At 36.8% G+C, this 26,359-nt stretch overlaps 1 protein-coding gene across 2 annotated transcripts in view; it reads right to left on the reverse strand.

Moving 5' to 3' along the window:
• The window catches only part of LOC149139902 (metal transporter Nramp3.2-like), a 132,211-nt gene that overhangs the window by 60,106 nt on the left and 45,746 nt on the right, over positions 1 to 26,359 (reverse strand). For both annotated transcript variants that reach the window (XR_016264787.1, XM_089449444.1), the window contains exons 3-4: positions 11,005 to 11,141; positions 10,161 to 10,813 (exon numbers count right to left, since the gene is read on the reverse strand). Coding sequence is in view for 1 of the 2 variants with exons in the window: in XM_089449444.1 (XP_089305570.1) it covers positions 10,161 to 10,813; positions 11,005 to 11,141 (790 nt within the window). In the remaining variant the exon portion in view is untranslated. The remainder of the gene's footprint in view (positions 1 to 10,160; positions 10,814 to 11,004; positions 11,142 to 26,359) is intronic.

A 26,359-nucleotide genomic window follows, 5' to 3' on the forward strand; every position in this document is an offset into this window, starting at 1 on the left:
TTTCTCCTGGAAGGAAACCTGAAGAAAAAAATATATTGGTGTGAAATTTTATTTTTTTGGGTTTGTTCTGGGTTTTTTGAGGCTACCATTTGCTGCCTGGAAGCCTCTCTTTTCTCCGCTGCCTAAGGTTTTCCATCTGTCTACTACAAATTTCAAAAAAATTGTTGCCATATCTTCATCGCCCCTCAAAAAACGTGGCTCCCTATCTCCCTACACTCCCGCGTCCAAATCCCTCTCCGCAACCCTCTTTTCCTCCATTCTGCCTGCAAAAAACCCTTGCCGCAACTCCCTCAGCCCTACAAGCTCATCCTCCCTAACTGGTTCAAATTCAATCCCTTATTTTCCGCAGCTCACATCTCTCTCTCGGCTCTTCTTTCCCTCTCGACCTGCGTGTTGCCCGCAGCTCACATCTCCCTATCGGCTCTTCTTTCCCTCTCGACCTGCATGTTGCCTGCAGCTCCTTCCTCTCAAACATCTCCTCTACTCTCATCCGACCTGCAAACCCGCACTAGTGCATCCCTCCTCACTGCCCGAGCTCCATTTTCCTCGTAAGCTCCTCCTCCTCCCGTAGCTTCATCACTGCAGTCCCTCAACCCAGCTCGAAGTTCCTATCGTCGTCCTGCAAACAATAACATTCATTTCATCTTTTTCATTGGCCCATCAAACGACACAACTTTTTTTGGCGTCGTTGTTGGGGAATAGAGTTTTTTTGTCCTTGGTCCTCTCAATCTCTTCTCATCATTTGACCATTTCATCTTCACCCATTTGTATTCATCTCATTTTCATCATATCATCTTTTGTGTCTAAGTTAGATTTTTGTCCGAGTGGCAACTCCACTTCCTTCATCTTGTACAGGGGTGTGTACTAGGAGGAATTCAAGTAGCTTGGCTAATCCTGCTTCGAATCCTGAAAAGGCTCTCAGAGTTAGATTACACAAGCTCTCTTCTCATACACTCCTTGACAATCTCAGCCAAGAAGCTCTCTGTGATATCCATTCACTCTTCTTTAATCCTCTTGTTCCAGACATCATGAATATCTACGTTCCTTTCAACTTTGCTAACATCCAAGGTTATCCCCATGACCTTCCTAATAATGGTCTAGACAAGTTGCCCGCTTTTCAAGGAAATAATGCAATATCTGTTAGAAATCATTTGTATGCTTTTCAAACCTAGTGAGCTAAATTTGCTTATGCTCATAATTATGAGCATGTGCAAATGAAATGCTTCATCTTAACCCTTGAGTAGGATGCCATGGATTGGTTTAAGGATAGCCCTGATCATAGGATTGATTCATTTGATTCCCTCCTTAATGCTTTTAGAGAGAAATTTGGTGATAAGAAAGAAGATCGATTTTTAGCAAAAGCCATTAGCATCATTAAAAAGAAAGAAAATGAGACGTGTGAAGAATTTAATAAAAGGTTTAATGGTATGCTTAAAGAGATATCTACTGATTACAAACCAACTGATAAAATGCTTCTAGAATATTATCTCGATGCTTATAATCCTGACACTTCTTATGAATTAAGGAGGTCCAAGCCTGGTGACTACAAGGCTTGTCAAATCACAGCTGAAGAGCTGGAAAAGGATAAGAAGGCTTCTGGTAAATCTGAGATTCCTGGGTTTTATGGATCCGCTGTTAAATTAAAAGAACCTAAAGGAAAAGAAAAGGAATCCGAAGAAGAACCTATGAAAAAACTGCTTAATAAGTTGGAAAATATGGAGTTATATCAAGCTAGGATGATTGTTGATCATGCTAAGGAAATAACTACATTACATTCTAGTTTGATTCAAATGGAAAGAGCTCAATTGCGAAATCATCAACCTAGGGGTCAGAGTAATAATAATAACAATAATCGAAAAAATTGGCAGAAGAAAGGTCAGTCTAGTGAGCAGATGCCTCCTCACCCTCTTGAAACGAATAATCTTGTGGAGGAGACCCCGCCTTATTATAGAGCATGTGATGAGCTTCATGAAGAAGCCACTTGTCCTGTTATCAAGAGAATCATGCATCATGAGATGCTTGGGACAAATAATCAGATAAATGTGGTTGGTAAAGAATATCATCTATCGCAAGAGAATTGGGAAGAGGTCAAGGGAAATAGTCAACCCGTCAAACCTTTCACATCTTCATATAGCATTAATAATTTTGGTCAAGAAACTAATGTCTTGGTTAAACTTTTTAGTGAGGAGCCTCCTCCTAAGCGAGTTCTTGAAATTGCTAAGGACAAGGGGCTAACCTATCAGAGAAGAAGTCAAAATGATAATCAAGTTAATTCTCGAAGTCTTAACCCTGGATCAGCTTCTAGTATGAATATTGATTTAGGAGGTTGGTTTAATAACTCTAAAGTTTTGGTTCCTGTCACCGAAATAGTGAAGATCCCCTCCCAGAAGGCCAAGTTACTAAGTGCTATTTGGCAATACCCAGGTGAATGCAACTCAAGAGGAACTCATGAGGCTTTCTACCAGGATGCTCCCGTGTATTTGCAAAGTATGGAATCCGATAACAAAGGGCATTCTCCTTTTTTCATTACTTTGCTTGTTAATAATTATCAGTTATATAACTGCATGCTTGACTCTAGTGCTTCTGCTTATGTGATGACTAAGAGAGTCATGGAACAGCTTAATTTAAGGATATCTAGGTCTTACTACATCATATGTGCCATGGATTCAAAGAAAATTGAAGTTCATGGGTTAATTAAGGACTTACAAGTCCATTTGTCTGTGTACCCTGGTACCATGATTGTCATGGATATAGTTGTGGTTGATGTGCTTGATGCTTGGGGTATGTTGTTGTCTAGAAAATGGGCCTCTGATTTAGGAGGAATCATACAAATGAACTGGTCATATGCTACGATTCCTTCCCCTAATGGTCAAGGATTTCTTAAATTAAACAACAGCCCGAAAGGAGATTCCATGTCGAAGATCCTAAAAGTCCCCATAATGAGATAAATGTGAACGACCAGACCAAGGGAATCATGCTATTTTATCTAATTCAACCATTCCCGTAGAGGTCAAGGTTGATAAAAAAGAGGGTGACATAAAAAATAAAGTTTGGCATTTGTACTTTGATGGTGCAGCATCTAGGCATGGTAAAGGTGTGGGAATTGTCTTGAAATCTCCCCATGGTCATATTTTCAAATTTGTCTATCAATTAGAATTTGAAGCAACTAGCAATGTGGCCGAATATGAAGCCTTGTTGTTGGGTATTGAAATGGAAAAAACTTTGAAAGTCAAATTGTTGAGTATCAAGGGTGATTCAAATTTAATTATCATGCAAATAAAAAATAAATTTACATGTAAAAATCAAAGATTAAGAAATTATAGAAATGTTGTATGGGATACCATGGAGTATTTTGATGCCATCAATCTTGAAGCTATCCCAAGAGAGCAAAATTGCTTAGTTGATGAGTTAGTTGTTGCTGGTTCTACCATGCAGTTGTCTGATAAATTAATTGAAGATAAAACTAAGACGGATATCAGTTTAAAACCTTCTATCCTGGATAAATCTGAACATGAGCAGGCCTTGATAATGAAGCACATGTTATTCACTTTCTAAATAATTTGGATAAGTTTTAGGGTTTTCTGGTAAATTCTACGGAAGACGGATCCAAACGGCTTAATTTTCAGAGAGAGAAGAGTCCTATCATATGCACGATTGAACATGGCACATCTGAAAAGCAGCCTACAAATTTGCCTGAAAGCATGCAAATGCTCAACATGCACTACATTGAACGCATCTGATGCCATGGGGCATCCTTTGTATTGTATTCCTAACCCTACACCCTTTTATTTCAGTATTTTATTTTGTAGGTAGATTTATGTTTTTCATGTTATTAGCATAGTTAATAAATGAAGAGCTTATATCTTTCCAGTGCTTAATATTATATGATGATTTTTGGATGAACGCTACTTATGTTATCTTGTGTGTTGCGTGAATGCAGATTCTGGATTCTCACATTCCTCCAGTGCAGCAACGTGTCCCCAAGTAGAGCCAAATGTTGACCACTACGTGTTAATGACCCGTAGCAGTACACCTTCTTTTTTCACAAAAGGGATAGCGCCAGATCGATGTGTCCGTGTCGTCCGGCTATCATCATCAGCCTGACTTCCAAGATGTTATGTAAACCCATTCTGCATGTGTATAATGTAAATAATCTCAGCACACCCGTGTCATGCATGTAACAACCTAGGTAAACCTACCTTTCTAGTGACGATCTCCATTCTAGGAGGTTTTTTGTCTCACCAATTCATTTTCGAATAATCGACAAAGTTTTTCCCTCCAGTCTTACCCTAAAGCTGGAATGGATTTTGTCGCTAGGATCTTAGGCGAGTCCTGATGTTCTAAATCAAGTCTATGTAAAAGTAATTTGGAAATAATCATAACTATTTGGTTAGATTATTTTATTACAAATTACTTGGTCTGCTGGATTATACTTGTGTCATAGAAATGGGTAATCTATAAGGGTCTATTACAAATGGGTTTTCCCCCTTATGATGTAAAAAATATGAAAATCATGATGTAAAGTGTCTTGAGGGTTGGAAAAATAATTTATCTCCTCATAGATTAATTAATTAAATATTCTGGCCCAAAATTAATTAAAATCCTAAGCCAAAAATTTAATTAATTCTAGGTCCTAGGTAAATTTAAATTCTTCAAAGGAAAAATTCATCGATTCTAAAAAATTAAATTTTAAGGGGTCTCGAGACTAAGGTAAATTAATTATTTTGATAAATTTTAAACCTTTGATCCCTACGGGTTAAGTCAAAGTCAATTGTTTTGGGACATTAACTCAAAAATTCTATTTTTGAGTTAATTAAAATGCATTTAAATGAAAATTTCAAATTTCCTCAAAAATTAAATATTTCGACAGATGAGATTAAAAGAAATTTTGATCTTCATCAACGGTCGAGATTACTTTGACGAGGATCACTCGAACTAGCCGTTGGAGGATTTATCTTTAAATAGGAGGTCATTTGTCAGTCGATCCATCCAATCTCTAAGTCATGTGCTTAGCAAGAAGCTCTAGTGTAATTTTTTTCTTGATAATAAAGAAAGACTTTGGGGTTAAATTTTGTTGGTGTTACTCTTCATGGGAATGTTGTAAAATGTTTTATTTCATGCATAATTTTTCTAAAGCCATTGATGATAGCTTCTGAAGAGTGATTTGAGTACAAGTATCTTGCTCAGTTGCTGGAGTTTGAATAATAATTTAAATTTTGAACGTAATAGCAAGTATCTCTATTTGTCTGAATTTAATTATTATTTTCTCGCTCTATTTTTAATGGTTGGATCGAGTTTTGCAGGGAAATCTTGAGTTAGATTATTGGGCGTTAGGGGAAGTTTTCAATTGGACCAGCCAACTTCCGATCTGTATTTCCTAAAGAGCCCAGCTAGATTAACTCCGGGCTTATCATAAGATTTTTTTTGTGATGTAAGAGGGTTTCGAGTTAGCACCTCCTTTTAAAATTTTAAAAAATCGTAATTTCTGTGCCGCATAATGATAGATCTAGCTACGTAGAGCCTTCAGCTTGTAATTATTGTATTTCTCTAACTTGGGTTTTTGGGGTTTTTAATTTTATTTGTATATCTGAGTTCTGGGTGTTTTGTTTCTGTTATTGTAGGTAAACATCTAAAAAGAAAATTTTACTTCAAGCCAGATCTAGGCCCTGGAGGGTAAGATCTGGCTTCAAATCATTTTGCAAGGAAATTATTCTTTTTATAATTCGAGGGTTTGAAAATTTTAAATTTGTGGTTGTTATAAGTTTCCCCTAGAAGAAAATCTGAAGCAAAAAATATATTGGTGTGAAATTTGATTTTTCTGGGTTTGTTCTGGGTTTTTTGAGGCTACCATTTGTTGCCTGGAAGCCTCTCTTTTCTCTGTTGCCTGAGGTTTTCCATCTGTCTGCTACAAATTTCAAAAATAAAATTAAAAAAATCACTGCCATATCTTCATCGCCCCTAAAAAAACGCGGCTCCCTATCTCCTTACTCTCCCGCGTTCAAACCCCTCTCTGCGGCCCTCTTTTCCAACATTCCGCCTACAAAAGACCCTTGCCGTAGCTCCCTCAGCCCTGCAAGCTCTTCCTCCCTAACTGGTTTGAAGTCCATCCCTTCGTTTCCACGACTCACATTTCCCTCTCGGCTCTTCTTTCCCTCTCCACCTGCGTGCTGCCCGCACCTCCTTCCTCTCAAACATCTCCTCTGCTCTCATCCGACCTGCAAACCCGCGCTAGTGCATCCCTCCTCACTGCCCGAGCTCCATTATCCTCGTAAGCTCCTCCTTCTCCTCCCGCGGCTTCATCGCTGCAGTCCCTCAACCCAGCTCGAAGTTCCTGCCGTCGTCCTGCAAACAATAATATCCGATTTCATTTTTTTTATTTGTTTAACTTTGCTTTGAATATGCGTTAGGGCTAGGTTTTAACAAATTCGATTTTATTTTATTTTTTAGTTTACTTTTCATTTTTCTTTTATCTTTAAATTTTGTTTTTTTTCCTTTATTTTTGTTTTAATTTTTCTCGTGTGACTTTGGTTTTGATTTCTTTTTGACTTTTTTTTTATTTTTTTATTTTGTTTTAAAAAACTAAAAAATTAAAAAACTTTCATTTTTTATGTGACTTTGATATTTCTAAAGAATTAAATCAAAAGAGGATTTACGCTTTCACATTAAAAATTTTAAATTTTTTATGTGGCCTATGGCCCATTAAAAAATTAATTTATTAACCCTTTTGAATTTTATTTTTGTCACATTAAAAATTTAGATTAAACATTTGCCACATTAAATTTTCTCAGCACATAAAAAACAAATTGCCTAAGGAAAACTTTAAATTTCTAATCTAAGGTTCATTCTTGAGTTTTTATTTGTGTTAAGGGTTTTTACTTTGAAAATTTAAAAAGGAAAATTTTGTGGTATTGATTTATCTATTGTCAAGCAGGCTTAAAATCATATTTAAAGATTGACTATAGACAAATTTCCTAGATCTGGGTCATCAAAGAAAATCATTTTAATTCTAGGATAGTGAATTGCTTAGCATTTGAATTTCATGGTACTTAGATTTTTTTGAAATTTAATTGCTAGAATATTTTTGCATGTTAAGGTTTTGATTTAATTGTTCATGATTGTCACTTCTATTACATTTACAAATTTCTTTGAATTTGTTTTTATTTGATTTATGGTTAACTGAACATTAAGGCACTGGTCTGAAAATCATTTTTATCTTGTGGTTGTGTCTTATTTGTCTTAACTGTTAGATCTATCCATCTCGGTTTAACCAAGACTTGTTTCACATTCATCAAGTTGTTCATCTTTAAGTCTCCTAGAGCCTGTGTTCCACAGGCTACCCTCATTTATTCACCCTAGGGACTACCCCCTTTGACTTGTCTAGGAGAGAATCTAAACGGAGTGAGTAAGGATTAGAGTGACAACCCTTACTTTGAGAATTGTCACGGTGCCTAAACACTTTGTGCGACAACAGGGTGATTGAAACCTAAGGAAAAAACAAAAAAAATAGTGCAAAATTTGATACCCATACCTAAAAGCCACCCCTGCTGAAGAAACTTGGTCCAAACTCAAAAATTGTTTGCTTGGGATGGCTAAATTCCTTCACTTTTCTCCTCTCTTTCCCTTGTAGATGAGTTCTCCTCCTCCTTAGCTCTCACCCTTGCTCTCTGTTTGCAAAATGAATCACAAAAAACCAAAAAAAAAACCCTTATAAAAACTCGTTGTCTATCGCACTCACGATTTTTTGCATCAGATCGCAATTTTTTCAAAACGAAAAAATCGCCAATTTAATCAGGCGATTTAATCGTTTCTAGGAAAAAATCGCAATTATCGCAACACTAGTCTATATAACTCGCATCAATTCCTATAGCATGCATATGTATCTTTGTGCCTTGCATTTTTGTAGCTCAATACTATGGATCGCATTGTTTGTCTCTGTATGGCTTGTATATATGTACAGTGGCTCTATGGCTCGCTCTCTTTCCTTAGTACTTGTTATGGCTCACGACACTTTGGTTATAACATATGCTGGCCGTAACCCTGTTTCGTATGGCTACGACTATAATACAATGATCTTAATATAACTTGGCAGCAATCTATTATATGACAATGACCTTGGATATTCAGTACCCTTGTGACATGATGATCATAGTCACCTCGATGGCAGTGACCTAGTTGACAGTATGATAGTGGCATCATAATTGCAACGGTAATGTGATAGTGATCTTGAATATGGTCATGACCTATAGTGACAGACCCTTTGATGGACATGACAAGGATCTATATGATGACAATGACCTTACCCTATGTTGACAGTGACCATGTGACAGTGACTATAATGATGACAGTGGCCATGCTCTTTTCTCTTATGATACATGATAGTATTTTGACAGTGATGATGACAGTACTGACTCAGTAATGACGCTTTCTTCTCAAACAAGGATGTTGCATCTTTCTAGATCGGACCATTTAGTTCACAAACGAAGTTGTGAACTAACTGGGGTTGGCCCTGGGAAGCTTGATGTATTTGATGTAATCTTATTTTACTTTGTATCTCAACTAAACAATTGATGAATATCTAATAGAAGAAGAATCTGATTGGGTTTTCCCCCTTTGTGGGGTTTTTCCCTGGTCTCTAACCTGACTCCTGGTGTCTCTATTGTCTATGTGTTTCTTCTATTGTTATTTATTGTCCCTTTAAATTGTTGATGTTATTGTTCTCTCTACATAATTGCCAATGATGAAATAAAGTTACGAGGTGAATGCAATGTAAAATGTTGAAAAGTTTTATAAATGCAATTATCTAAAGCAAATAACAATCTAGCCCTAAAAATTAACATTGTTTTTTAATCTATTTCCCACTACAACTATACAGGGTTTACCTAATACCCCTTTGTGTACCTATGGTTATCTAAAAACAATTTTATAACCTAACTTGCCAAATTCCAACTAGGCTAAACAAATCAATTGTGCCACTAGGCACAACCCTAATTGTTATTGTGTTATCTACTATGATAATAGGCTTTTGAGGTGGTAAAGGCAGTTTCCCTACACTCACAGTTATATGGTTGGGTGTCGAGTAATGTTGAGCTACTTACCTATTTGACAAGGTTTGACATGGTAGTGATTAAGACACAACAGTGATTTTCTAAATAAGGTTTTGACTGGGACTATCCACTAAGCAAACCATGCATATACTTGAGTATTGAATTCCCATAGTAGATTTGTTTTTTGAACTAGCTTTCTCTTATCACAACAACACTAACATGCCCAGCATTAGCATTGCAAGGGAACCATCAGCACCATTCCATTCTACCTAAGCAAAGACATGAGTCACTAAGTCGGGAGTATCTATTCTACCTAAGTCATCCAAGACTTTCCCTGGGCCCCAACCATCGTTGTGTGTGCTCACATGCATCCACAAGCATGAACAAGCATTAGCATGTCAACTAGAAGGACTTGAACACTATTGGGGGCTATATTAGCTACCCATTTGCACCCACCCAATAAGCCAAAATTGAAAAATGCCCATAGTATATCAAGTCAGCATGCATTGTAGGCTACCCTTATAAGTTATAACAATCTTTGTCTGTTTTTTGTTAGTGTTCATGGTCTAGAGGGTGAAGACCCTAACAGGTCATGCATGTTTGTGAATAGTATGATCCCAAATTGCTCATGGACATCAACAACCCTTTAAACGATCCATTAGGGCCTCAACAAAGGTACAGATGGATATCAAGATGCCCATTATGAGCCACTGCATTATGCATGCAAACAAAGTAATAGCTCCTTAAATTTTAAGCCCTCTATGACTCTGAAAAAAGAGAAATGCTAATATACAGATGAATCCTATCAATTATTCATGAAAATGCATGCTAGTAATAACAAGAATGCATTACTACTATATAGATGAATCTCATCATTTATTGAAAATAATGCATTCTAGTAATAACCACAAGGTATTCTGCAGTGATTAATGTTAACAGTTTTAGCTCTTTCATATCTAAGAAAAGAAACTTCATTATAGGAGAAATCCTGGCTTGTAAATTTCCAACAACATATAAGCACTTAATGGATTTAGAATGAAATCAGCTTTCCTTTTCCTCTTATAATAATAACTAACAAATAAATTCTTAACAGAAGTACTTCTGAATAGCACTAACCTTGAGGGTTTGACCGATCTTGAAAAACCCCATAACTTGCTCTTTGGATGCAAGACACAGAAGGGGAATAAGAGCAAATGGAATTTGCATGGACTGAAGCACATTTAGCCACTCATTTAAGACATCCAGCTTATCTTCAGAAGTATCAAATATAAGAGCAACAATCACAGTCGGCACAATGGCAAAACTTCTAGTGATTAAAGCTCTAAGCCACTTTTTTATACGAAGATTAAGAAAACCAGCCATGATAAACTGCCCTGCATATGTCCCTGTTATAGTACTACTCTGCCCAGCTGACAATAATCCAATAGCCCAGATATAAAGAATTGGTAATAATCCCCCTCCAAACTGTTCTTGAAGGTAAGTTCCAGCATTTACAAGGCCTATATTCCCAGATGCTTTTGTACCATAGAAGCCCTTTGCAAACACTGTTGTAATGAATACATTGATAATGAAAGAGATGAAGAGTGCAAAACTTGATTCAATAGAGAAGTAATTAAGAGCTTCCTGAACTCGTCCTTTCCTAGTTGTATCAACCATCCGTGATTGCACCAGAGCTGAGTGGAGAAAAATGTTGTGGGGCATAATAATACATCCAACAACACCGACAGCCTGCCTAACAGCATTTGAATTTATCCGTGGGATCAAAAGCCCTGCAGCATATGGTTATTAATCACTAGCTCAAGCAAGGTAAAAAATTATATATATATTTAGGCGTTTTTGCTAGAACATATTAGTGCTAAATCACTGACACTTTTTGGTGCTGAAAATATGAACTAGGCAATTACAACCACCGTCTACATGTCAAGATGAACTTGTATTCTTGAGGATATGGAAGAAGTACCTAGCAGCAATTCCTTTCCACTGGGCTTTGTTTCACCAAACATCCATGCAAATGAAATTGCCATTAATGAAATAAACACTCCAAACAGGGCCTCCAGCTTCCTCACTCCATAGTTTTCGAGAAATAAGAAAGTAAAACTGTTTACCATACAACAACAATATTATAATTAGCAGGATATTAAACAATACATGAAAAGCAGACCTTTGACTAAATAAATAACCAATCTCACAAAGAAAATCTCCCATTATCCTATTACTAGAAGTTTGCAAGGAATAAGGCACCCACTAAAGTTTTATTGGGTAACAAGGACTTATACTATTAGTCCTTGATTAAATAGATAACCACTCAAGCCATCCTGTCTGATCTGCTCCCTCGAGGATGGTAATAGGTTCTCTGGCAGGAGTTGCATCCTGATTGGATGCTGTCAACAAATGTACCATTATTAAGCAGCAAATAAGCTTTTTGGTTATGGATGTACTTAGAGTAAGTTCAAAGCTAACAAATGAATACACCCTTACAGAGGATGTTTAGTATACTGGCACTAGCTTCAGCAAGGGGGCTGTAGTATGATGATTTGCATAACCATTTTTACCTACTTTGGAAACAATTAAAAATGACCAAAAAAAAAACTTGCAAATAAAATCTCCCATTACGCTATTACTAGAAGTTTGCAAGGAATAAGGCACCAAGCAATAATTTTATCGTCAAAATACACAATTACATCATTAACTCACATTCCAGCGTTTCATATAGAAGTAAACATGCATAAAAATTCAACAAAGTTGTTGTCAGACAATTAATTATAATCTTTATAAAGAACTTTAAGCTATAGTTGAAGATGGAACAATCGCAGTTATCACCAGCCCGGAAAGAGTTGATTACAGATTATTATATGGCCATATAAAAAAGCAACATGCAGTAAGGAATTAAAAATATTCTAACAATTGAATTGTTCCTGCAGTAGTCCTAATTATCAGCAATAAATTCAGAGAACACTTGCATGTGCATGAAATTGATAGAGGGCCAGTGAGATATTTTTATCATCTGAAGATGTATTTCAATTATCAGTAGCAAGAAACAAGTAGTGATAACAGAATCTAAGTGTGAAAGAACTAAATCGAGGATAAATAGTAAATACATCTCATTAATCTCCAAAGTGAATTTCGTCAAGTAGTGCTGAATAGAATTACCCTGCTTTATTCCATTAACTTGAGTTTCACAAGTCATCAAACACATATTCCAAGCACATCGCCTAAGTGACAATTAGGAATAAATTTCATAGAAACCAAAGCAGTTATAAGACCATCTTACCTGTCTAAAATGAGCTTCAGATGTTTTCCTTTTAAAACGAAAAGATACCAATTATGTTTATGGGTCAAAACACATACATATTGTGAAATCTAATACTTACTAGTCCACTAACTGAAGTCTTTTAAAAGAAGCATCAAATTCAATCTCAAAAATCAGCAAGGTAGGCTTAAAGGAGCTATTCACTCCTAACACCAGATGATGACTATCTAATTTGATTTCCGGAGCCAATGGTGTGGATGATGCACCAAAGTTTGATAACAACAGATTTTCAGTCATACAGGTAACTAAGCATCCCCATAGGTACACAAATTCAAATCTGGTTAAGTCCCTCTGGGTTACCGCCTGCTATTGTGGCTGGCAGTTGAACCACCCTACATTGGGAATTCCAGGGAAGAGGGATCCCACAAGATTTTCCTAGGAAAAAAGGTAACCAAGCTTCCCAGGTTTCATTAGCTTAAAGTTCAGCATCCAATGAGGTCGCATGGTCACAAGGCTATAGAGGTAGATGTGCATGGCTTGCAAATTTCAAGCTTGATTTGTCCAAGGGATTTGGCTTGCCAATGACCATACTTCCTTTTTAAGTTTATTCAACTAATTAACACTCAATATATGGAGAGAACAACAAAAGAAACTCTAAATGGGCTTCTACAGCGAGGGCAGACACACGCTAACTGAGGAAGAACTAAAAGCTTGGTTGATTGTAGTTCCATGTGATTCATATTCCTGTAAATGAGTTTGCCCTCAAATTTAATATTTATAAAAAAATGAAAAAATCCATTTTTGTTCAGAAAAATGTAGTAAAATAAAAGGTGATGTAATTTAAATTTCCCCAGATGCATTTGTTTTTCCAGGTAATGAAAAGGAAAAGTTTTTTAAAGGAATGCAACATGAAAAAGTTCCTTAACAAGTTAACAAATCCAGAAAATATAGTGTTCATGTAATACAGACTTTCCTCATCCAATAAAAGAAAAGGAATTTGTTTCCATAAGATTTAATCCCGGAACATAATATAAAGTTCAATACACAAAATTCAAAGGAACACTCGTTGTTCCCAGCATTTTTTTTAAAATTGAAAATAGCTTTCATTAATTCACTGAATCTACCATAAGGAGATTACATTATCATATTTACAATTAAAAAAATGAGCCACTGGAATCTTAGTCACCTCGTTCGGGTTCGTGTTGGAGTTTGACGATCTTGAAATTCAGAAAAAAGTCCTCAACAAAAAATTAGTGGATAAAATTCGCCATGAAATTCGACAAGTGTAAATGTGTATATTATTTAGCCTAAGTCACTTGGTTAGTGGTTCGTGGTTCGTGTGGGAAAAAAAATTAAAACCTATAACACTATATGCTATGCTACGGCCATGGCTATAGCCAAATTAAAACATATAACAACATATGCTACAGACTAAAGACATAACCATGACCATATAGAAATCAAGATTTAGTGGTGTGAGTTACAGCGCCAGAGTCTGAGATCCATGAATGAGTTACAAGGCCATAATCAAGAAAATCGAGGTACGCCATTGTGATTCCTCTATTCATTGTCGCACCCTCGGCAACTAATACGAAGGGATTCTGTAAACTGTATGATTCCACTGTGCAGCTGCATTACCATTACGCTTTGGACAATTAGTATGTGGGGGTACTTTGTACCTTGTGACAATTTTTGAAACCCTTCAAGTGATGCATTTTAACAATTCAAGGAATGCAATCGTGGGAGTGGACTTTAAGAGAATTTCCAGGAAGTAAACCATGTCCAATAAATGATTTTCAACAAACTCCCTTTAAAAATAATGAAAAGAATGAATTTACAAGTAAATTAACTGTGATATTATTTGGAAATGACATGTTCAAAATACAGCCGAATTTGCTGGACGAATTTGAATGAATTTGTTTGCCTCCAGATTAAATTTGCTGAAATTCAAACATCATCATGCAAAATAGCCGAACCCGCTGATTTAGGAGCCTAGAATTATACCACCTATGTCACAATGATACATCTATGCAATAATAAATCTAAAATGCCACAATTCTCAAAATGTCATTAATGGCCAAAGTGGCACTATCACCATCTAAGCTTGAACTTCTTGAGAGAATATTTCTAGATGAGCCAAATGTGTTTGTAAATCTGGACTGTGAATTAAAATATCATCAATGTAAGTTATGATAAAATCATACTTACCAAAGATAAAATCCATTCTCTTCTGGAAGAAAGCAGGATCATTCTTTAATCCGAATGGAACAACTTTCCATTGATAAAATCCTGTTGGACATGTGAATGCTGTCTTATGTCTGTCTGCTTCTTCAATCTGAATCTGATAATAACCAGATTTCATATCAAATTTACTGAAGATTTTACTCTTCTGAATCTTCTGCATTATTACTTCTTGACGAGGTAAGGGATAATGAAAGCTTTGAGTGATTGCATTCAATGGTTTATAATTAATCACCATTCTTGCTTTACCTCGAACTATTTCTGAATGATTTCGAACCAAAAATGCAGAACATGAATAGTGAGAGACACTACGTTCAATCAACCTCAACTTCAACAATTCTCAATCTATTTTTTGATCTCTTGTTCATCGGAAGGAGTGCAAGGAATTAACTTACCTTTTACTCCATTATCATGCATGGTCACAATTTCTTGCTTGGGGCTTTCTTTTTCCCAAAACTTCTGAGGGTCTTCTGAGCAGCTTTTGACTAATTGCTGGTAGATAGAAATTTGTTCCTGAGTCCACTGAGGATCTATTACTGCTTTTTGTTTTGTTTTGAGAGCTTCCTTTTCTTCCTAAATTTGCAGTACTTTCTGCCAATCTTTGGAATCAGTTATTGGCTTTCTTGTACTGGTCTTCTTCTGGCTTTCTCTTCGAATTTCAGAATCTGCAAATTTTAATCTCGGAACAGATATTGCTTGTTTTTTGAAATTGAAGATAACTTTATCTTCACTAATGGTCACGGGCAAGACAGAATTGATAAATGGCATACCCAAAAATAAACTGGCAAATGGGTCATAATGTTGTATAGCAGATATCTTGACAATCTTCCCACCTACTTTTAAGGAAATATTATCTACATAGTGGGTAAGATTAACTGTACCTCCGACTGTTTCTGAAATTAGGATATTTTGGAGAGGTTTCCATAATCCTTTAAACAACGATGGTCTGGCAAGATTGTTTGAGCCACCAGTATCAATAAATGCATCAAGATCTACCCAACTATTCTTAACCTGCACGGAGACTGGTATATACAAAAGATTATTTGTTTTTACCATTTTCTTCAAAAAACTTTGTTCTGCTGCTGGGTCGAATTCAGGAACTGGCATTGAAGATGTTTGTCCAATATTTTTTTGATATGGACAAAAAGAGTTTAACTGAGGGAGAATGGGGATGACTTGCTTTCCTTTGTCTTTCTCTGGTGGTAGAGACCAACATAAAGATTCAGTTTCACTTTTTTTAGAATTGTCTATGTCAGTCTCAATTTCTTCACTGTAGTGAAGTTCTTCTTCATCTTCAACTGAAAATTCATCAGTAGAACAATCATAACAAATATTCATTTTCTGAACAGAATTGATTAATTCTTCATCTTCTGAAAAAGAAGCATCAGTCAACATATATACATCTGATGGTTCTTCTTCTGATTGTACAACAGACCAATCATCACAAAATTCTTCAATATCTACACATGCTTTCAATTTACCGGATGTGCTTTTTGGACAAGCACGAGCATAATGTCCTTCTTGTTTGCATATGAAACAGCACTTATTTTTGATTCTCAGTTGTTTCCTCTTCTTCAGACATCTGAAATTTTTAAAAGGTCTTTTGGGATTTGCAATTTTCTTGGTCTTGAATTTTCCATATCTTTTATGCTTTCTCTTTTTCTTAAATGGTGTCCAGGGCAAAGCGGCACGACAAACATTGGCACTGGGAGTTATATCATGTGCTTGTTTTTGCCAACAGAGATATTTAACTTTCTCTTGACACCGGAATAAAAGATCTATCTAGTAAATCTGATCTATAGTTTTGCTTTGAAGTTCAATATCTTTAGAAATCAGATCTCCTAGATTTCCTGGTAATTTTGACAGAAAAGAAATTTTTTGAACTGAATCATTTGAAAGATTTGCTTTGTAAACTTTGGCCATAAAATCTTGACCAAAAGATTGAAGATATTTTAAATCTTTCAGCTCCATCCTAGCAAGATCTGTAATGATTTGCTTTTTCTCATCTATTGGCTCGAGGACAAACTGTGTTTTCAGTAGTACCTCTAGAGTAGATAGTCCTGCTGCAACGACTGCTTGTCGTTCTGACTCAAGTGGTCCAATCCACCAATCATAAACTATTCCGGCCATTTTTTTTTCTGCTAGAACAAATATGGATACATTATCGAGCTTTGTGGTTACTTGCATCTGGTATAGAGCTCCGATCCATATTCGAATTGATTCAGTTGGATTTGTTGATTTGTCCAAATCTAGAATATAACCGCTAGAATTAGAAGCAAACAGATCTTCTTCTATTCTAAGATATTTTTGGACTTCTTTGACAAAATTTGCTTTTTGGATTGATGGCATGATAAAAGATGGGAACTTAGAAGCTGCATTTTCAAGAGTCATGATTTCTGCTTTTGTTTTTCTTGGTTTTTCTGGAATAGACTCTATTTTCATTGGCCTGAAAGGTGTTTCAGAGGTGCTAGCTTCTGTTTCTTCTAGATCCCAAAAATTTGGGGTCGACATATCTATAGAAAATTTTGAGCTCTGAGCTGCTTTTGATTTTCTTCTTCTTTCTTTCTTTTGCATCCTTGCCTCTTTCTCAGCTCTTTCTTCTTGTTGTTCATCATGTAAGAGCTTGAGATTGGCTAGAATGAGTTCATTTTGTGCACCCAGATCATCTATAGCATTTTCAGCATAAGAACACCATGTAGTAATATAATTACCAATTTGATACAATTGATCTAGATCATTTGTATTTGAGGAGTTGTGTTCAACTAGAGGGGCACAATCAGCTCTTGTAGGAGGTTGCTTTGAGGAGGATGAAGTAGTGCAGAATTTCGTCTTTGGGGGCCATTTGCCTCCTTTCACAAAGCGACGATTGGCGAATTGCCATTCTTCAACTGGGGCGATTTGGGAATTAGAAATTCTAAACATTTTATTTACAGCAAGAAAAGGCTTAACTTCAGGTATATACAATTCATTTGAAGATAGTATAGGTTGACTGGAAGTGCTGGCTATTTGGGATGAGGATTCTGTAGAGTCAGAGACTGGTAATGCATATTTTCTCGGATGAATGATAGGTCGCTGGACAGAAGGCTTTTCTTGAAGTATCCTTATTTTACCCTCTTGCAACGAGGCTCTTCTTGTTAGGCTTCTTGGTTTCTTTACATCAGCTAAAGACTTGTATTGAAAATACCAGTCATTTGGTAGACCTATAGAATCATAAGATACTCCTTCTACTTGTGCATTGTTTAAACCAACTGACACACAATCTCTGAGTACTGGCTGTTTTAATTTCGGATGTACTGTATTAGTCAACTGGAAGGATGTTTGAATTATTACAAATAAGAATTCACTGTCATCAACCATCTGTAATCCTTGAACTCCTACCATAAGTTTCCAACAATCTTTCAGATGAGGATCTGTAAGACTAATAGAGTAATCTGGAAAAATCGTTCCATATTGACAACCAGTAGATAGGTTACCGACAATGGTACCTATTCTAGCATGATCATAGTTCTGGTGTCGAGTATCAAAGACTTCAAATATGCACGGGGTATTCAAGCCATGTCTAAACAAAGGGGCCAAACCTATCCTTATACCTCCAAAATGTAAATAGGAATATTTTTTGTCTTTTGCATATTAGCGAAATTTTTTTATTTCTTCAGTGTTAAACAAAGAGAGAGAAACAATCTGTACAGAAGGACCTGAGATTTTGATTTTTACTTCCACTTCTTTTAAAAGCATCTTTTTCTGAAAGATATTAGAGAGAGGGGTTTTATAAACATCGGTTGCATGAAGAGTTGGAGGATTCCAACTTTCAGGATTTTCTATTGTCTCTAATTCCTTTTCAGAATCGATCTCCTTTTCAAGAGATCTAGAATCAACTTCAGTAACAACACGTCGTTCAAGAGTAGAAAATGATCTAATCAAACTAGCCATTAGGAATGGTACAGGGCTCTGATACCAAAGATAAGATAAAAGATCTAGAACCTCTTACTGTTCAGCAAAGTGGTTCCTTGAGACGGTATCTTCTAGCACTTGCTGCTCGTGTCTACTGCAACTCTAGTGCCCACCGTGGGGCTCGAACCCATGACCACAAGGTTCCTTGAGAATGGGTCATCTCTTTTTCTCCACCTACTGATATAAGACGTAGGATTTATCTCGATGTCCAAAAAGGAATCTTTATGGGCTTTTGAGAAGGTTGTCATCTGTTGTACTGGTAGCTCTATCCCATCCAATAATTCCCATTTGAATATCTGGAACATGTTGGTTGCTGTTTCTATGGTGTTTTATACCCAGATTTTGCAGTGATCACTTACGCCTTCTTTTTCTTGCCATCCAAACTCAAAATTAAATGTTGTGCATACCCTGGTTGATAGTAACAAGCTAATCAAACATATAGTGTCTGCTGTCCAATTTCCTGAACTTACTCCAACTGTGATTAATGCTTTTTGATTCACAGAAAACTTTAAAACAAGATGCTTCCCTTGTAATTCTGTCAGTTTTTTAATGATGTGAAATTTTTCAACCAACTTTTGCATGGGGAATTCTTGTAACCATCCCAAGACTTTATTCACTTCATCCTTGTTTTCTGCAAAAGTGGAACTTTCTAAAAACTGGTTTGCAAAAACCTGTGAAAAAGGATTTGGATCAATAGCATTTCTTATTTCTGGACTTTGAAAATCCCATGGTGTTGAAAAGATTTTGATATACTGCAGAGTTCTTTCTACACATTGAGATTGTCTTTCAACCTGTTTCTTCTTGCAATATCCGTCCTTGATTTCCCAATCTGCAAATGGCTCGAAGATTTCATACTGAGGAAAAGTATCTGAGTGCATGTAATCTGCATCTCTTCTTTGTAAATATGATGCTTCCATTTCCTCGAATAGATCTGGGATTCTTAAGGACTGTAAAAACTGTCCAACTTCTATCTTGATATTAACATCTTCAAGGTCCATCATCTTAGCACTTGTAAAGATTTCAAGTGCAAAATCAATACAACCAATCATCTGATAATAATTTAAAATCTGTAAGACCCAAATCATGGATTGTGTATACTGTATGGACCATAGATCATCAAGAGTTCTAAAATATAATTTGACTTTCATATTTGGTAAAGAGTATACTTTTACCAATTCAGGATCCAATCCAAGAAGTGTGCCAATATTCTTTGATTGCCAGGCTTGACATTTTTGAATCCACTGGTTTCTTCGAAGCCTGAGTCCAACTACCTTCTTTATTTCAAGACAAAGATCTTCAACATGCTTTTCAAGAATTTTGAATCTTTTTTGCCAAAGTGACAAAATTATCTGGCTGATCTGGAATATCAAAAATGCTTCCTTTGACTTCTTTTCTGTTGCGGCCAATTCTATGAGCTTTATTCATTTCCTTGGTAAGAGCATCGGCAATATAGTTAGAATTTCCAAGGATCCATTCTACATCAAAATCATAATCCCAAGAATACCATAAACATCGAGACTTAACAATTAATTGCCCCACAATCAAATGTTTTTCACAACAAGACACATGAAGAGTAAGGGGCAAGAAACTACTGTCAACAATAGCCCAACCAATGTTGTCAGTCTCAATCTCAATAACCGCATCCCCAAGGTTTTTTGACAAGTTTCCTTTGGGAAGCGAGGAAGGACCCCATCTGTCCACCTCCATCTTTTGTTTGCACCAGCGAATAAATAGCTTAGCAGTGGGGCACCTATTCGACCACAGTGACTACCTCAACCACTTCCCTGCTAATCTATCTCACCTAATTAAGGTTGACAACTGCATCTCATACCATTGCTTACCATGTGCACTATATTGGGATCAATTGTGGTTTCAACCTCTTCTTTCAACGAACCCCTCTTTTGATGGCAGTAAACAAGGCATTGCTCCAATGACTAATTAAACTACACAAACTGGTGTGTTCTCTCCAGCCAACATAAAGGCCACTTGTATAATTAATTAGTAGGTCAAATAGGAGAGGAACCATTGCCACCAAAGTGGGTAAGCAGAGAAGATTTTTCTCCTCATTTGATAGCCAACCAGCCAGTAGCCCTATCATGGTCTCCAGATAGCGTTATGCCAAAGTTATCCAACTATTGCTCTGGTCAATGCTCTCTCCCATCTAGCATTTTTCTTGAAGGAAGGTGGGTCATCTATCAGTGAGTACTCTAACCATTTTAGCAATCATGTGCTTTCATTTAATGTTATGGGCCCATTAATATGAACCATGGCACAAATTGGACGATTGACCACTCCTGATTATATCCCCGTTTCCACACTTTACCTTGGAGGTTAGCCTTTCTCTCTAGTACAGTGGGACCTCCTATGAGGCCTTATAGTTTAGGAAGGTCACTATTGGAGAGGCATTGATTGATATGGCGAATTCAGGGTAATCCATACTTACCATCTTCCATCCTTTCCCGATTATTCATCTCCAATATTTGGGTTGATTCTCATTGGTCATTGGGATTGGCACCGTATATCCATATTATTGGGGCAAACTCCAGAAACTTGGCCCTGCAGTGTGATGCAACGAAAGGAACGATAAACACATCTAAAGCCACAATAATAAAAAATGTAAAATGCAAAAGATGGTTGGGACTTATTTAGCAAGTTGGAAAAATCCTAGCATGAGCTCTACCCACCTCATTAGCCATCACCCAGTTCCTTGTAGAAAATCCACGAAATTCTAATCTGCTAATATGAGCAATCTAAAATAAAATTTATTCTCACATAAACACATAATTTCTCTACTAGATGCAGTGGAATAGGAACAGAAATAAAAGCACAATCACACAATTCAAAAACACAGAATTGTCTAGGGAACCAAAATGGGAAAACCCTCTGCTTTTTGGAGAATTTTATTGGTAGAAAAACTGAGCAATTGATCTCTTACAAAGACACACTTGTATTTCTTGCTTGTTCTAAGCTTGAAACCCTTGCAAGATTGTTGATCTCTATTGCCCTCTACCAACTTGTGCACAAGCTTCTCTTGCACACTCTTCTTCTCACAAGCTCCACATACAAATTTGTGTTTCCTATTGCTTGATCTCATCAACTTGTGCTCACCAAAATAATGATTAAACTTGTGCCTTCGTTCCTCCTTTTAAAGGCAATTCGAATGGTTAAAATTAGTGAGTTTTCTAATTAAGGAATGATTTTGTGATTGATTGAGTTAGCATGAGTTAACTGCTCATGCAACTCGTCCTATTTCAAGTCAACCACTTGAAACTCAATCACTTGTGTTTTTCTTCAATCAACTCACACTAGAAAATCAAGAACTCGACTTTCAATTTCAACACGTCAGTTAACTGCATCCTAACTCGTCCTAATTTTAGGGATTGATTCCTAAATTATAGGAACTCATCCTAATTTATAGGGAATCTCCTAATTTTTAGGAACTCAAGTCATGCACAAGAAGGAACTCGTTTTGGCTCCTATGATTAAGGCACAAATCAAGGAACCCTTTTCTCACTAATATTTTCAACACTCCCTCTTAGCAAGGAAGGTGTTCCTGGAAGAACCTCATCCACCTGGATCTATCTTCAACTCTACCAAGTTCTCTGTTTCTGCAGCTGCTAGACTTCCCTTCTTTCTTCTGCAAAACCTACTTTGAAGACCTGTTCTTTCCCACCATGTTCTCTGATTCCACCACTTTAGTCATAAGTGCCATGTACCCTGTGTACCTCTGTGGTTGCTTCTTGATGCTGGGAGACTCAACTCTCTTCTGATCTCCCTTAAGCAAATCCTTTGACCACTTGGTTCGAAATTTCCCTATACTAGAAGTTGTGAAATTTTATCTATTGCAGCTACTGGAAATTATTCTTCTTTCTTAAAAATTAAATATGCAGTTTATTTGCTACGACAAATAACGAATAAAATCGTTGTTGCAATTTTCACCATAAAAATACTGCAAAAAATAAAATACTGGAAACTGAGAAACTCTAGCGCACACAATAAATTTGACACGATTATTTTTTGACAACTGCCCCCAGAAAAACTCAACTTGGAAAAACCGGTGCAGCAAATGAGGGTTTTATTATTAATGTTCGGCAACAATTCTGAGTACAATAATTTAGATGCCCAACCCATGGCCCATGTAGTATGAGCGAAATCTCCTAGGGGTAAGTCTGACCTTGATAAGCCATTCCTCTTGTACATTTGAAGTATAAAGCTGCAAGATTGCTTTCACTTGACCTAAAGGGGTTTGTGAAGTAATTTTGAGGCCTCCTTGACTAGAAACCAGGGAATCTACACATAATCAACATAGACTCCATTCTCCCATGGATTAAGGCACTAATCAACCAAGTGTGGTCACCAAAACACCTATTCTTTCACATTCTCCCAAGTCTAGTTACATTGGGGTCCCTAGGGCATCAATTTCCCGACAAGTTAGCCACTAAAAAAGTTCAATCTCCTAGGGTCTCAGGCATTGGCCTTTCCTCTAGCCCTCCTCCAAATTTGAAGACATTTTGACGGTGGAGGTGGGAGGAAATCCAAGCCCTAGCTCCAAGACCAAAACTTGCCTTGCCATCCCCAAGGCTAGTACTTCCCAGGGTCAAAGCAACATCATTTAGTGAAATAAATTCTTTGATCCTTCCCACCTTGTCTATGGTAAGAAAAGCATTGATTATTTCATACCTTCCTCGTACCCTAGACCGGGTCCACTTGGCCCCATGTGGTCCCGCTCCTTCAAAGGACCATTCTTCAAAAACCATTCAGGATACCAACTATAACAAGGATTTAGGGTGTGGGGAACTCCTTTGAAAGCCTATTCTCGTACACTGAACCCCCAAAATCCTCTTCTTTTCCCTCGAAGCACATAGTACCTTGCTTCGAAAGCAAGCAAGCTCCATCCTTCAAAACCTTCTCGTAAAGGGTGTGGGTCACTCATATCTATTGACTTATCATTCATTACTGACTCCATACATATTGGGTCTCCTCCCATCAGTGAAAGTTCGTAAATAGTAGGAAGCCTTAGCTAAGGTGACAGTGGGCTAAGACTCCATTTGTTGCCCTTGGCATAACATTTGCCCTTTAGGGATTCCCCTTAGGTCCCCTGCTAGTTTGAGCGGTAACAGTGACAATTTTAGTAAAACCCTCATTCTACAAATATTACAAAATGAAGAAGATACTTACAATAAATTTGCATAAAGTCACAACTATCATCAAAGAGAAAAAAAAATCCAATCACAATATCCTCCCCAAGATAATTCATTACATCATTGCTCCAATATGTCCAAGAGAAAAAGAGGTTGCTAGTGTGTAATCTCTATTGAATGAGTGAATGTGTTACAATGATTCTCCCCAAATCAACTTCCCTCTATTTATAGGTGGGAAACCAACTTGTTTTAGGAGTAAAATTGACTAAAAGACTTAAAAATAATGAAATATGTGATCACAAGTTAAGTAGGTCACAAGTCGACCTAAAAGATAGTTATCTGAATGATAAAGCATAACAATAAGCTTCTTTTTGACCCACCTGTGAGTAAAAAGGCCTCGAAGGGTGATGTCTGTTGAAATATGTAACTAGATTTGGTCTTCACAATGACATATGTAATCATGGTTTTATGTATTTAATGTAAAAGAGAAAAATAAATTTATTGTTGTTCTTGTGGCATGGGTTTCATGCTCAAGGAAAATTTATTTTAGGTCAAGCACCCATTGAGTGCTTATAGGGCTTGTCATTTAGTCTACAAGTCATTGAGTCATTATCATGTATTGAAGACCCATTTGGGTATGTCACATATTGTAAAGGAAATTTTATTTGAGTCAAAGTAGAGTCAAAAGACCCTCCAAGACCCTGTCATGATGCAAGTAACAAGTCAACCTATCAAGCAGTGCCAAGTCAGCCTACAAACATGGACAAGAAGCTTATATAAAGGAGCTCTTGGCCTCATTCAAAGGACCATCGATCAAGCATTCAAGGACAAGACAAAAGTGCGAGAAAGAAGGGATAGGAAGCCTCTTGAACGACAAAGAAAAGAAGAAGGAAGACTGAAAAGATTAGGATTGTTTCTGGGCTATAACTCCTCTCACACGTGGGAAAAACTAGGGCATCCACTATAGAAGAAGGACCGAATTATAGTCATACTTAGGAGCCAAAATTTGGTGCCAAAATAAGTTTAGTTGTAGGCCGAGATCTTGAGGAGAGGAAGCCTAGTCAAGCGAAGGAGTAAAAAGAGTCAAACTGCCACATACCTGTCACATGTGCAAAAGTTGCAGAAGATTACAGGAAGTTGAGAATTGCAGGAAGAGAGGCCAAAGTTACAGTGTAGGATTGCAGAGCCAAAGTTGAGAACAAAAAAGAAATCACTACAGCATCAAGGCAAAGTTGACTTGGTAAGAAAAAGAAAGAGTTTGATTTGGTCTTGGAGGGATCTTGGTCAAGGGTCATAGGTCTTGGAATTCGTCAATTGAAGTTCTATAAGAAGAGAAGAATTCTTGTGGGTTTTCCTCTCAATTGGAGAGGTTTTGGCCCTGGCTGATCACCTACATCTTGTGTCCTCTTGTCTTATTGTTCTTTATGGTTTGGTAGTTGTTTGATGAAAAGAACATTAAATATAATCAACTGAAAGAAGAAGCTAATTAAGTTAAGTAAAAATACATCACAAGCAGTTATCAAAGTAAGAGAAATCACCTAATCTAGTTGCCCTAGATTTCCCAACATGGAATCAGAGCTAAGGTAATAAGGCAAGGAAGGGCAGCTTAAAGAAGGATACTCAAGGACCGAAAGACAACAAGATCATCTGGGAAACATCAGGAGAAAGGTTCACCTATGTAAGAAAGGCAAAAATAGTAAAAAAGTGTCTCCTCCAAGAGCGAAGTCATAAGAAGGCTTGTACAAAATTCTCAAGTTTTGATCTCAAAATAGCAAAGTTACAGTGAACTATATCTTTGTCCTAGGAATCTCTCTCAAGAAGTTGAAAGGAACCAAAATCATTCCAAAGATAAGCAAAGTTTGGGCTACAGTATTAGCCCTTCACCAAGTAATTAGACCTTTGAACTATGTGCATAAAAGAGTAATTTTTGAGGGACACTATATCATTGTTTCAAGAGGTTGAAGGCCTAATCCCTAAGTTGCACGAAACGGGGAAACGGGTACGAGTTTCCGAAATGGGCACAGGTACGAAACGCGACCTCCCCAAATTTTGGAAACGGGGAAACGCGAATATATATATATTAGAATTTAGGACATTTAAGAAATGTTATGTGCAATCATAAAGCATACATGATACATTATAATTTATTACATTTAAACATTATGATTAAATTTACATCACATTTACTCATGAATGATCACATAATGAAAATAAAAATATCGAAATATCCAAAAGCAACCTTTATTATATATCCAAATCTCAAAATCAACCTTTATTATATATATGAGGCTACAAGTACAATAAAGACTATAAGGCTGCAAGAACTATAGAGACAAAAGACTAATCCTCATCATCATAATCCTCATCAAAAATAGAAGCAGAACCATGCTCAACAGTGGATGGTGGTGCTGAAGAAGATGATGGGCCAATTCCACTTCCAGGCTGGACCTCAATATTCAGGGCAGCAAGAGAGATCCAAATCAAGGCTTTCTGCATCCACATCCCATTCTTTAGAAGAACCACTGTTGTATTCTGGACCCCTACGAGATGCAAGGCGAAGGTTGGAGTGCACATAAACAAGATCCTCTGCCTTTTGTGAGCCCAACCTATTGCGCTTCACAGAATAAATAAAACCATAAGTGCTCCAATTCCTTTCTGCTGATGAAGAGCTTGCCACTTGTGAAAGAATACAAATGGCAAGGTTTTGCAAATGTACACCATTTGCTCCAATG

Source organism: Pinus tabuliformis, chromosome X (assembly GCF_031772625.1).
Source record: "Pinus tabuliformis cultivar Carrire ecotype Pingquan chromosome X, CPIR1, whole genome shotgun sequence".
Classification (NCBI taxonomy): domain Eukaryota; kingdom Viridiplantae; phylum Streptophyta; class Pinopsida; order Pinales; family Pinaceae; genus Pinus; species Pinus tabuliformis.